The sequence below is a fragment of the Lupinus angustifolius genome, chromosome LG20 (genome assembly GCF_001865875.1).
Source record: "Lupinus angustifolius cultivar Tanjil chromosome LG20, LupAngTanjil_v1.0, whole genome shotgun sequence".
Classification (NCBI taxonomy): domain Eukaryota; kingdom Viridiplantae; phylum Streptophyta; class Magnoliopsida; order Fabales; family Fabaceae; genus Lupinus; species Lupinus angustifolius.
In genome coordinates, this window is record NC_032028.1 from 12,525,825 (window position 1) to 12,540,110 (window position 14,286).

Here is a 14,286-nt window from a genome sequence, read left to right on the forward strand (position 1 = left end):
GAGGGTTTGCTGCGTGTTTGGAGAGCTAGTATGTTGGGGGTTTGCTTATTAGGTTTTATAATGGGAAATTGATAGTAGAGGTTTTCTGATAGTGGAGGTTTTCAACCTCAACTAATTAAATAAAAATCTCCATTGTCCATTTAGTTAGTTGTCTGGCCTGCCTGTTTGATTTATTTGTGGAGGTTTCAATAACCTCCACACAGAAACCTCCACAAAATGCAAAATTTGTTATAGTGAGTAACCAAGAGAGGGTAACTTATGATATAGGGATTAGTAAGGACTATTGTTTTTAGAAGGGGAGTAGACAATATGTTTATAATGAGGATAGTATGTTGGAATACAAAATTCCAAAGTTTAGGGGGTAAATGAGATTAAAAGAAAAGAGCTTTTGCTACTTTTAAAATGTGTTGATGTTTCCTTTAAACAATCCCATTTTTTGTTGTAGGGTTTCTACACAAGTTTTTTGATGAATGATTCCTTTAGAAGCAATAAGACCATACATGAAGAACTCAGTACCATTGTCACTTTTTGGACATTGAAGTTTGATATCAAAGTGTGTTTCAATGTAAGACACAAAATTGATTAGATATTGTCTTGTTTTTACTTTTGTTTTCATTAAAAAACTTATCTTATTTAGAGAGATGGTATATATGAGAGGTAATAGAGATTTATTACAACTTGGTATAAAGGGGAATTCTTTAGTAAGTAACGTCATGATGGATTGAGATATACATGGTCAAATCATCTTCCTTAAACTGTTCTACACTATGACACATAGATTTTGAGAAAATATTAAGTGGGTCTGAATTAATTAATTGACATAAAGTAAATTGGCATAGAATTGAGGAACAAACACACATTAGCCAATATAAGTCTTAGTGAGGTTAATTGTTTCAGAGATTGAGATAGATACTTCGATACCATTTGACAAGGTAATGAACATAGGTGAGATAGATATGTGAGTGTTGAAATTGTTCATATATATCATAGATAATATGATCAGTGACATCAATGTATAATAATCATGTGGTAAGTGTATGTTACTTAATGAAGAAGCATGCATGGTAGTGTTTACAGCTTAGTTGGCAGCATGACTTTGATCTACCCTCCATTGGTTGAGCAGGTCCAGTGTTTTAAATTGTTGTTGTAGTTACTGCGATTGCGGTCGCGGTTGCGATTACTATGATTGCGGTCATTGCGGCCGTTGCGATGCGGATTTCGGCCGTTGCGATGCGGATTTCGGCCGTTGCGGTGTAAATTACTTTGTGAGTAAAAACGTATTTTTAACATCGATGCAGTTTGATGCGGCTTGATGTGGTTGCGTTACGACCCGATGTGGTTGCGTTGTGGCCCCTTGTGGTCGCGTCATTGTGAATCGGTATCACACCCCGATTGCAGTGTGATGTGGTTGCAGCGATCACTGCAATTGCAATATTGCAGCTGCATCACGTGATACGGTCCACAATTTGATACATTGAGTAGGTCCAAGATGCCTTGCACATGTTCCTCACTGAAAAATGTTATCATCACCATGTACTTGCCTAGGTGCCAAGGTGCATTGTGTATGTAAATCAGAGTCTTCATTATCCAAGGGGAAACCAATGGCATGATTTGCCATCTTAGCAAATTTGTTTGATTGAAAGCATGGAGGATATCCATGCTTAAGGAAGAAGGTCTCAATGGTATGGTTTGTTCTCTCACACAAGGTGAAAAATATGTGTCCTTGTCCTCTTACCTGTCTATTATTCATATATATGTTGGAAAGGATGGACGATATCCATGCTTACCTGTCTATTATTCATATATATGTTTGAAAGAAATTTATATGTGTTATGATGAACATATATATCAACTGAAAAAGTTAGCTAAGTCATGACTCGAGATGTCTAAAGCGTTTCAATGGAGTTAAAAAAGATCTAGAACTCAACATTTGAACTTTGGGACTTCTCTCTTCATGCAATGTTCAAATTATATAAGGAAATGTACCATATGCTCTTAAAATCATAAGAAGCTAGGCAATTTCTGCCAGCACATACAGAGAAGAACATAAGGACTATACAAACCATTACCTCAATAAGACAAACGTGTGTGATCAAGAAACATTTAAATGCAACGATCATCTCGAATTCTGAAGCCTTGTAAAGGACACTGTGTTGATTTATATGATTGAATATGGTTTGGGGTTGTTTGGTCATTAGCTTTATCTTATTTCTGGTTTAGCTTAAGCTTATGTTAAGCTTATTTTCATTCTTTCCCTTAATAGAAAGTTGTTAGGGAAGTTAGTTATCATCTTGCTATATATAGTAAGTTGGAGCTCCTTTTGTAAACACAATTCAAAATTCAATGAGAATGAAATCTTTCATTTCTAATTTCTCTTTCTCTCTCAATTCTAAGATGGTATCAGAGCAAATTTTGCTCTGATTCGTCTTCTTCTTCCTTGTTTCTTCTTCTCATTGTTGTGGTTTCTTCTTCTCCTTCGTCTTCTCTTCTTGGTGCAGATTTCTTCTTCTCTAACAGAATCAATTCCTCTGAATCAGTTTCTCTTCTGAAAAATGGCGAATCAGAGTTTCGAAGACTACATTGTGAATTCTTCTAATCCTTACTTTCTTCACTCTAACGAGAATCCTGCGCTAACTCTCGTTTCTCCTCCTCTCAATGGCAAAAATTATCACTCCTGGTCCAGAGCTATGAAACTAGCTCTCCAATCCAAAAATAAGTTGAAGTTCATAGACAGATCCTTGATCCAACCGTTGTTAGGTATTAGTGGCTAAAATACACCTAGAAGAGGGGGTTGAATAGGTGTAGCGGTCAGAGTATCCGCTTTTTCGAAAACAACAATTTATTCAAAATTAACCCCAGATTAATCGATTAGCAGAATAGGAATAATCGATTAACGTAATTTATTTAATCGATTAAAGCAAAAAAGAAAGCTCAAACAGATTCGGTTTCTTGCACGACAATTAACCGATATTGAAATGAATACACAGAGCTTACAATTTTAACAGAGTATTAGCAGTATAGTACAGAAATGGAATATCGCAATTAAAACTACTATACAAGTTAAACGATTAAAGCAATTAAAGAGAGAAAGAAAAATCCTGTAACACGATTTTTATCCTGGTTCGTTTGCGTGTCCACTTGCAAACTACATCTAGGCCTCCCGGTAGATCTGGGAGATTTTTCTTCACTATAATTGAAATAATGTTTTACAAGCACTTCTTCCAATTACAACACTTAGATATTCACTTGAAACAAAAAGAAACTTATTCCTTGGTTTGACTCCCTTCCTACCGCCCAAGAAAACCTTTCTTGCGGTGTAGCCCCAGCCAAGAAACTACTCTTCCTATCAAGAACACTAAGCTATCGAAGATACAACACAATCTCGTTGGTGGTAAGACACCTTGAGATTCCCAATGTTACAACACTTTTCACAGCAAAAACATAGAGTAAACTAAAGCAATTATGATGCTCAAAACACACAATTAAGATCTTACTCTAAAACTCTAATACAAGACTCATATAACATGACAATGTATTAGTTGAAAACAGTTTTTACAGAATGCAAAATCTTCACAAAAACATCAATGAATGCATGAACATGTGAGATGAAATAGTGAGAAATTAAACATGAAATGCCTCTCAATCCTAAAGCATAGAATTCTCTCTTTTCTAATCTCACAAATGCAATGTCATATAGATGCAACAATTAACACGAAATATGCTCTAACTCTCTAAAAAATGCAACATGCAAGTTATGACTACAGTTCTGAAAACGTAGTTTATAAAGAATCACTTCAGCAGCCCAGATAATCGATTAAAACCTTGGTTAATCGATTAACGCGGTTTAAAAACATAACTGATTCTGTTTTTCAAGTTTTCAGTTTCAACAACTTTTCAAAAACTTATGTTAATCGATTAAATCATGCATTAATCGATTAACATCATATTTCTAAGTGTATTTTCAAATTACAAAACTTAAATACGTTATGCACTTAATTTATACATGTTCAACACTAAGTTTATGCCTAGGATGCACAGATTACATGTATTTATATGATGCATGAACATATTATAAATGACATATCTCAAAACTTAAAATGATTTAAAGTTTTATGCATATGAGACATGTATAGAGTTTACCTAAGCCTTAGACTCAACCTAAACTAATTATTAGTCTAAGTCTAATACCAATCTAGAGACTTAAGCATGCTGATTTGTTGATGATCTTCAAGCTTTCATAATCACAAGTTGTCGCCAGTGCTTCATCCTCTCTATGAGCAATGGATTCAGTGCAACACCATGGTGTTATCATGGTTACAGCATTCATTTGATGAAACAATTGTGAAATCCATCCTTTGGATTGATGAAGCAGCTGATGCTTGGAAGGATCTTCATGATAGGTATTCACAGGGAGATATCTTCCGTATAGCTGATCTTCAGGAAGAGTTCTATAGAATGACTCAAGGTAATCAATCAATTTCTGATTATTTTACTCAATTGAAGATTCTGTGGGAAGAAATTGAGAATTATAGAGACATAGGTCATTGCAAGTGTGCAACTCCTTGTACTTGTGGCCAAATTGATCTAGTTAAGAGGCATATGGAACACGATTATGTGATTAGATTCCTTAAAGGCTTGAATGACCAATACTCACAAGTTAGGTCTCAAATCATGCTTCTAGAGCCTCTTCCTAATATCAGCAAGGTGTTTTCAATGTTGACACAACAAGAGAGATAGTTCAATGTTTCAATTCTCTCTGATTTAAAGGCCTTGACAGTCAATTCTCAAGGCAATTCTCAATCCAGGAATTCTAGTATGAACAGAGGAAGAGGTAACAACACTTTCAGAGGAAGTAGAGGAAGAGGTAGGATGCCTTACAATGGTTTAGGCAGAGGAAATAATGCTAGGTTCTGTACTTATTGTGAAAGGACCAATCATACAGTGGACACATGTTTCTTAAAGCATGGCTATCCACCTGGTTATCACTACACCAGATCAGGGAGATCAGCTAATGTTGCTGATAGTTTTCCTATAGAGGTTGAGCATGGACATGATGGATATTATCAGAATGAAGGTGATGGTAATGCAATTCAGAACAGCAAGAGTCAGGGCTTCACTGATGATCAAGTGAAATCTATCCTGGAATTGCTTGAAAGAAACAAGAATGATGGTAGCAGGGTCAATTCTGCAATTTCTAATGGTATAGTAGCAACTAATACCACTGCATTGCCCTCTACATCAGGTAACAAGTGTGTGGATTGGTTATTAGACACTAGAGCTACTGATCACATCACTTATGACTTGCATCATTTTAGTAATCCAAGAAGTATTTCATCTGTTATGATCACATTACCTAATGGAAGTAAAGTCAGTACTTCTGTTTGTGGCACAGTTATTTTGTCTGATTCTCTTGTCCTGTTCAATGTCTTATATGTCCCTAATTTTCATGTCAATCTAGTGTCTGTTCATAAGTTGATTCAGTCTCTACATTGTCATCTAACTTTTCATCTCAACTCATGTACCATTGTGCAGAGTACAACCAAGAAGGTGATTGGTACAGCTAGTTTAAAACAAGGCTTGTTTGTCATCAATCTTTTGTCCAAGTCCTCATCCTCTGTCTCTGTCTCTCACTCTTCATCTGGACTCAATGAGTTCACTCTCTGGCATCTTAGGCTTGGTCATGCTCCATCATCTTTAATGAAGACAATGTCTAGTTCTTTCCCTTTTATTCCTGTTTGTAATACAACTCATGTACCTTGTGATGTTTGTCATACTTCTAGGCAAAGGAGATTACCTTTTTGTAATAGCAACACTCATTCTAATAAAATCTTTCAGTTGTTACATGCTGACATATGGGGTCCATATTCCATTACTTCTGTTTTTTGTCACAATTATTTCCTCACATTGGTTGATGACTTTACACGCTTTATTTGGGTAATCTTGATGAAATCCAAGAGTGAAACTAGGCAGCATATTGTTAACTTTGTTAATCTTGTTGAAAAGCAGTTTAAAACCAAGTTGCAAACTCTTAGGAGTGATAATGGAGTTGAGTTTATGATGCATGACTTCTTCTCATCTAAGGGGATCATGCATCAAAGGTCTTCTGTTGCTACACCTCAACAAAATGGTGTGGTTGAGAGGAAGCACCAACACATCCTTAATGTTGCTAGAGCCATTTTCTTTCAAGCAACTTTACCTTCCACTCTTTGGAACTTTGCTATTCAGCATGCTGTCCATATTATTAACAGGTTGCCTAGTCCTTTGTTGCAAAATTCTAGCCCATATCAGTTACTCCATGGGTCATTACCTACTTTAGAATTGTTGAAGGTTTTTGGCTGCTTAGCCTATGCTAGTACCCTTGCCACAGGGAGGGGTAAGCTTGATCCAAGGGCTAGAAAATGCATGTTTTTGGGATACAAAGATGGTACCAAGGGCTTTCTTCGGTATGATTTGTCTTCTCATGACATCTTTCTGTCCAGGGATGTCATATTCTATGAAAATTTCTTTCCTCTGTCTCATACTCCAGTTGATCCTCCAAGTCCTACACATGAGTCTTCCTCTCCTGTTCCTATGGTTTCTGGTCATGTTTCTCCTGAGTCACACACAATTCCTCTGGTTGAGTCCAACATTTCTCCTGAGTCACACACAACTCCTTTGGTTGAGTTAAACACATTTCCTGAGTCACACACATCTCATAATGAGTCACCTACATCTCCTACTTCCAATATTCTTCCTCGACACTCCACTAGACAGAGAATACCTCATTCTCACTTGCAAGATTATCATTGCAGCCTTGCTCACACTACTGCCACCACTGATGCTCATTCCTCTAAAATCCTCTATCCTTTGTCCTATGTATTGGATTATTCCATATGCTCCCCTGAGTACAAGAGGTTTTGTCTCACAATCTCTAGTGCTTCTGATCCTACAACTTATAAGCAAGTTGTTAAGCTAGCTCATTGGCGAGAAGCTATGGATACTGATAAGTATCCCATTGGGTGCAAATGGGTATATAAAACTAAGGTCCATGCTGATGGGACCCTTGAGAGGTATAAAGCACGGTTGGTAGCCAAGGGCTATACTCAGTTAGAAGGTGTGGACTTCTTTGATACCTTCTCTCCTCTGGTGAAAATTACCACTATTAGGACAGTCTTAGCCTTGGCTGCTATTAAATCTTGGTTTTTGGAGCAACTTGATGTGAACAATGCATTCCTCCATGGGGATTTGCATGAAGAGGTCTATATGACACCTCCCCCTGGTCTTTCTCTTGACAATCCTCACCAGGCATGCAAATTACACAAGTCACTCTATGGTTTAAAGCAAGCCAGCAGAGAGTGGCATACTACTCTGTCCTCTGCCTTGATTTCCATAGGATACTCTCACTCACAAGCAGATCAAGCATTGTTCACTAAATCTACATCCACCTCCTTCACTGCCATTTTGGTGTATGTGGATGACATGGTTCTAACTGGTGATACCCTTGCTGAAATCCAGTTGGTCAAGCAATTTCTCAACCAGACCTTCAAAATCAAGGACCTAAGTCCACTCAGATTTTTTCTAGGTCTGGAAATTGCTAGAACACATGATGGCATTCATTTGAATCAGAGAAAATATGCCTTGGCTCTTCTTGAGGATTCTGGTTCCTTAGCTGCCAAACCTGCCAAGGTCCCTTTTGATCCCTCAGTCAAATTGCAACTTGAACAAGGTGAACCATTCTCTGATGTTCTCTGCTATAGAAGGCATGTAGGGAGGTTGCTTTACCTCACCATTTCCAGGCCTGATATAGCATATGCAGTTCAACAACTTAGCCTCTTTATGTGCAACCCTATGGATGTGCACTATAAGGCTGCTCTTCGAGTGCTTCATTACTTGAAGTCTTCTCCTGCTCAAGGCCTCTTTTTCTCCTCTGCCTCTGCTCTTAAGCTCGCTAGATTCTCTGATTCAGACTGGGCTTGTTGCTTGGATACTAGGAAGTCCATCACAGGTTTTTGTATCTTCCTTGGTTCCTCTCTCATTTCCTGGAAATCCAAGAAACAAAACACAGTCAGTAGGTCTTCCTCTGAGGCTGAATACAGGGATTTAGGGAGTCTAGCTTGTGAGGTGCAATGGCTCAACTACTTGTTCACAGATTTGCACATTTCATTGTTGAATCCTGCATCTGTTTACTGTGATAACATGTCTACCATCTACTTGGCTCATAACCCTGTTTCTCATGAGCGATCCAAGCACATTGAAGTGGATTGTCATGTGGTGCGTGAGAAAATTCAGCAGGGCCTCATTCATCTTCTTCCTATTGCTTCTTCTGATCAGCTAGCCGATGCCTTCACCAAACCATTGCCCCTGCCTCATTTCATTCTTTTGTTTCCAAGTTGGGTTTGTGTTCCATCCACCACCCAACTTGAGGGGGGCTGTTGATTTATATGATTGAATATGGTTTGGGGTTGTTTGGTCATTAGCTTTATCTTATTTCTGGTTTAGCTTAAGCTTATGTTAAGCTTATTTTCATTCTTTCCCTTAATAGAAAGCTATTAGGGAAGTTAGTTATCATCTTGCTATATATAGTATGTTGGAGCTCCTTTTGTAAACACAATTCAAAATTCAATGAGAATGAAATCTTTCATTCCTAATTTCTCTTTCTCTCTGAATTCTAAGACCCTGCACACTGTAATCAAATATAAAACTTGTGTACAACTTTTCAAAGAGCCAAAACTCTACAAAATTTCAAGTCACCTACTGCAACACTTTGAATTAACCTTCGTAGGAAGCGAAACGTTCTCTCATTGCTTTCTCAAACACCTTCATATCCGTCAGAAAGAAGCCTCAAGTTATGTACAAGCATTATTTTTTATCCACTTACTGAATATTTAAAGCATGCAAAAGCTTGGTTGAGAAAAAATACTGAGTGTAATAGCCTGAAGTTGCTTGATGAAGAAAGAAGATTTAATGTTGTTAGTCATAGTAAAAATCTTAGCTAAAAACTAAGAACATGATGTAGCTCCACATTTTGTTTTGGTTAATGTTTATATTTTCTCATTATTTACTTATAAGCCCATATTACCTGTTTATTATATTTTTTAGTGATTGAAATAAAATAGTTACTAATTAATATGCTTCATATTTCAAATAATGTTGGTCTATTTATTATTTTTTAGTGATTGAAATAAGATAGTTACTAATATGAACTTATAACTATATTTTCCCATTCCTACGATTTTAGTGCCTGTCACTAAAAACATATGGAACAGACATGGCGTTGTATTGTGAAAAAGGAGCAACATTTTATATTTAATAATAAAATTAATTATTATAGTGATGAAATGGACATATGTAGGGATATGTAATCTATACCTATGGAATATATTACGTCACTAATATATATAGTTACCAACCTAGACATTTGTAGATATATTATACATATACTTACGCTTTTTCTATGTCCATAGGGATATTACATCTATATTTATAATTTTATTCGCTGTCACTATAAACATCTGTAGGTATATTACAAATTTCTTGTAGTGTTCCCTTATGGTTTAGTTGGCATTTGGATTTCGGAGGAGAATGAAGCAAAATGAAAGGCTTGAGAATCATCTCACAAGTACATTTCATAGCTCTCAAACTTTCCATTTATCTTTCTTCGCCTTCAAAATTCAACTTCTAAATTGACCTACAAGTTTAGTTTTAGAGAGTATGTGGAACCTGTTATGTTATGATAATTTTAGTTATTCTATTTGATATATTATACAAGTTTAGTGTTGAACTTTACTGTGATTCTTAACATGAACTCTATGTTATAGCTTGAATTATTTTAAATTAACTTTTGTTTTTAAACACAATTCAAATCCCCTTTTATGTGACATTTCAATTTGCATTATTATTCCATAAATTAAATATATTTTAAAAATACTTATGTAAATTGAGGTTTAATCTAAAGTATGAAGTTGTTGTTTATGTGAAACTGTTGGAATTTGTACGCAAACAACAGAAACTAATCAAACTTCAATCATTTCCATTTTTTCAACAATTAGGCATATATAAAAACTACGATTTTGAAACATGCAAGGATGCGTTAACACGTGATTACTCTCTCGTTACTTAAAAGTTATATTTGTCTGGATAACAACTTCTAAAATTTGGACGAGTGGATGAAATAGTAAGTAAGGGTGGAAACAGGTCAGGCCAGGCTTTGCCTTAAACAGGCTGAGCCTATATAACATATAGAAGCCTGGACCTGGCCTGTTAGCCTGTTTAAAAAAAAATTCAAAACCTAGGCCTGGCCTGTTTAAAAGCCTGACCTGGCCTGATAGCCTATTTAAAAGCCTGTTAAAGCAAGGAACTCAACACATTATATACAAACTAAAAAATATTAATACGACTATGGCAATTAATATAAAATTTGTTACATTGTTATCACAATTACTTCCATCATCTTTCAGTGTTTCATACTGTATTGGAAGGATTTATGGTGTCAAAAAACAAATATTTAAGAGTGTTTTGCATAATATATTAGAAGATACAAAACAAATGTTTAACATGATTAACAACTTAATTGCCAAATATGATACTGGTGTCCAAACAATATCCAAAAGGCAACACTAAATTGCTAAATAACATCTAAATAATATCCAAACAGTGATAAATTTGTTGTAGTGCTGTCTAAATGCTATACCATCCAAAATGCATCACATCAAAACAAATTCCATGTTTCTATCATAACTCCATCAAATCTAAGAACTCAAATTGCTAAGTAATAATAATACTAAAAATAAAGTCAATAACATCCAACAAATGAGTTTAAATCTTCAAGTAAATTTCCTTTTGATCTTCTTCAACCTCATTCTCCTTCAAAACAAAAATAAAATATATTAAAGCACATACTAGTTTAAAACCAACTAAAATAACAAACTTAAAAATATTGATGTTTTACCTTTTCTTTTTTTTCACAAGATACTTACTACGAAACCAATCCCCACCGCATATTAGTGCTTCAATAGATTCTTCATTCAATTTTGAACGATATTCATCAATTACTCTTCCTCCAGCGCTAAATGTGGATTCTGATGCTACTGTAGAGATTGGAATAGCAAGTATATCTGCAGCAATTTTTTATAAGACCTTATACTTCATGGAGTTGCTCCTCCACCACTCCAATGCACTAAAAGTACTATCACTATATTCACTAGTAGGTATAAAAACAGGTTCATCAAGATATGCATCCAATTCAGATTTCATTGGGGGGATTGCTTCATTTTCTCGCATTATGCTCATCCAATGTTGAAATCCAGTATGCACAACTAATTTTGGCATTTGTGATGATGAGGGGTTTGTAGCGGTGTTGTTATCTTCATTAGAAGAAGTCACTTTCATATTCAAAGAGTACTCACAATATAAATCTTGCAATGAAGTTCGTACCTTGTTCATATTCGCTATGGAAGCTTCTTCAGTCTTGAATATTAAGGAAAAACATACGTTAATCATTTGGAATTTGCACCTTGGATCAAGAACACTTGCAATGGCCATCAATCCCCCCAATATTTGTCAAACTTTATCTTCATCGGCGCAACCATTTCTCTCATGAAGTGATCTTCATCCTCCGATGCTTTATCAATTGCATCTTTTACCCTTGCAACTTCGGCAAGATACAAGTTTGCAGTAGGATATTCACTGCCAGAAATCACATGAGTGGCAAGACTAAACACATGAAGAAGTCGACAAACTTTTTCAACTTTCTCCCAGTCTTCATTTGAAGGTGCATAATTATAATGAGGCTCTTTGTCTTTGTAAGATGCAAAGACTGTCTTGAACTTTAGAGCACATGATATCATATCAAATGTGGAATTCCATCTAGTAGGACAATCAATGACAAGCTTCCTTTCTTTCAAATGCTTTTGTTCAACCACATCACAAATTTTTTTTAACCTCGAGTCATTGTGGTTGATATATTTCACACTTTCTCGAATGTTATAAATTACATCTTTGATCTCTTTAAGGCCATCTTGCACTAGTAAATTCAATATGTGTGCACAACATCTAACATGAAACAGGGCACCATCAAGAACTAACCTTGAGTCACATGATAGATTCTCTTTTAGGGTCTTCAAGCATGAGTCATTATAACTAGCATTATCAACTGAAATTGAAAACACCTTTTCATCAATCCCCCATGATTTTAAACACTTGAAAATAGCATCAGCAACATCAACCCCACGCCTTGGAGCAGGCACTTTCACAAAACTCAAAACTCTTTTCTGAAGCTTCCACCCCGCATCAATGAAGTGACCAGTGATGACCATGTACTCAGCAACTTGATGATTTGACCTCCACATATCTGTAGTCAAGCTGATCTTGCCCACACTTCTTAACAATGCCTTCAAGCATTTCTTCTCTGCTTCGTATATTGCTATGCAATCATTTCTTATTGTTTTACGGGACATCTTCTGAAATTCTGGAATTCCATATTGAAATGCCCACATCATACCTTGAGCATCAACTATATTAAAAGGAAGTTCATGCATCATAATTGCAGTAGCAAGTACTTATCTCATCTTCTCATTAGAGTACCTAGCTCCTGGAGTCATAAACGGATTAGTTGAGTTAGGTCGAAATGGAATAACTGGTTGCTTTTTTTTAGTAGCCAATTGCATCCTTTTTTGTTGGCAAGTTTCCATATGTCGCAGCAGGTGGCCAGTGCTCCAACCCTTTCCAGTAATACTTAGTTTCTCTTTGCAAAATTTGCATTGAGCTTTCTTAATGCCTCCAGGAAATTCAATTTCATCAAAGTCATTCCAAGCTGGTGATGTTTTAGTCCTCTTCCTCTTGCTCTTAATGGGACAATCCACTTGCTCACTTGAATTGACTGAAGCAGTTTCGACATTATGTTGTTGTTGATTTGAATTTTCTGTTGTAGTTTCAGTAACAATGGTTGGAACATATGAATTTGTACCCTCAAGTGGATTAGACATGTTCTCACCTATAAAAATATTCACAGGATTAGCAAATAGAAAATTAGAAATTAATCTGCATATATTACATCATACTTGTATATCACATATTCAGCTTTTGGATTATCCTTATAGTATACTTGAAGCATAATTTTTAATTTATAGCTAATCTATTATTAGTTTGATGATATAAGGGGAAATCACTTTGTAGAATTTATAAGTTAATCTATTTTAAAAAGTTATATTTGCAGGCCATGTTTACCCTCCAAGTATATTTCCTGCGTTCAATTTTGACACACAAAAAATAGCACAAGAAAATAAGGACATTAATTAACATGTTTGTGGAGTTCTGTTTTTGTTTTGTACTTCTTGTGGGTTAGAGGACCTTAACCAAGTTCTTTATCCATTGAAGTTGCACTTTGATGCCTCGAGTTGTAAGCAAGGAAGCACGCTGCCACCAATCCTTACACAGTTACATGTTTGAAGTGCTCAAAGACTGCTATGCGATGTGCGTGCTATGTGATGTACGTGCTCCTTATATTAACCCAAGTCTAATGCTACTATTTTGAAACTAAAAATAACTCACAATTCACAAACCTATGCTACTATTTTGTTCTATTTTAAAACTAAAAATAACTCACTTTCCAAAACTGCAATTTTTCACTTTCACAAATTACATCCCACTTCATATTTAGAATCATAAGTTTATAAATGAATGAAAGAAGGCAGCGAAAAAATACAAATGAGGAAGATTATTCAAACAATTGCATCATATCAAATACTTATTAAAGATCAACACTAAACCAGTATGTTCATCACAGACATATATAAGACAGACGTGATTCTATGTAGAGAAATTACCTGAAGTTGTGTCAATCTTCTATGCTTTCAGATGAGAAGATGGTAACAAATAACAAATAATTATTCACTCTTAGATGAGATTTTGAAGGTGAGGCAATATAGATTAGGATTGTTTTGAGACTTGCTTTTTTAGGGTTAGTCACTCTTACTTGCAAATTGCAATTTCAGGTTATACACTTATTCGATTAAAATTACATACTTACATGAGTATGGTTATGTATTTAAGCCCAACTCTCAACAACTAAATGTCCAATTACTAAATAGTCCATTCTCTAAGTCATATTGGATTTACATAAAAAAATTATTATTTAGTTTTTTTTACATATTATAAAAAATAAATTATAAATATATAATAACATTACATAGGTCGGCCTATTAGGCTTAATAGGCTTTTTAAAAAGCCTGAGCCTAGCCTATTTAAGTTAAATAGGCTTCCGAAGAAGCCTAAGCCTGGTCTGTTTACTAAAAAGGCCTGGTCTGGCCT

The 14,286-nt window shown here is 35.5% G+C and overlaps 1 protein-coding gene across 1 annotated transcript; it reads right to left on the reverse strand.

Moving 5' to 3' along the window:
- LOC109335361 (zinc finger BED domain-containing protein RICESLEEPER 2-like) lies at positions 10,906-13,955 on the reverse strand. The gene is made up of 2 exons (XM_019571503.1): positions 13,803-13,955; positions 10,906-12,970 (listed from the first exon to the last, which is right to left on the reverse strand). The coding sequence occupies exon 2, from the start codon at positions 12,516-12,518 to the stop codon at positions 11,520-11,522; it is 999 nt and encodes a 332-aa protein (XP_019427048.1). The 5' UTR covers positions 12,519-12,970; positions 13,803-13,955; the 3' UTR covers positions 10,906-11,519.

Excerpts from the sequence above, each read along its gene's own strand:
- LOC109335361 (XM_019571503.1), bottom strand. The coding sequence starts at position 12,518 with ATGATGCATGAACTTCCTTTTAATATAGTTGATGCTCAAGGTATGATG.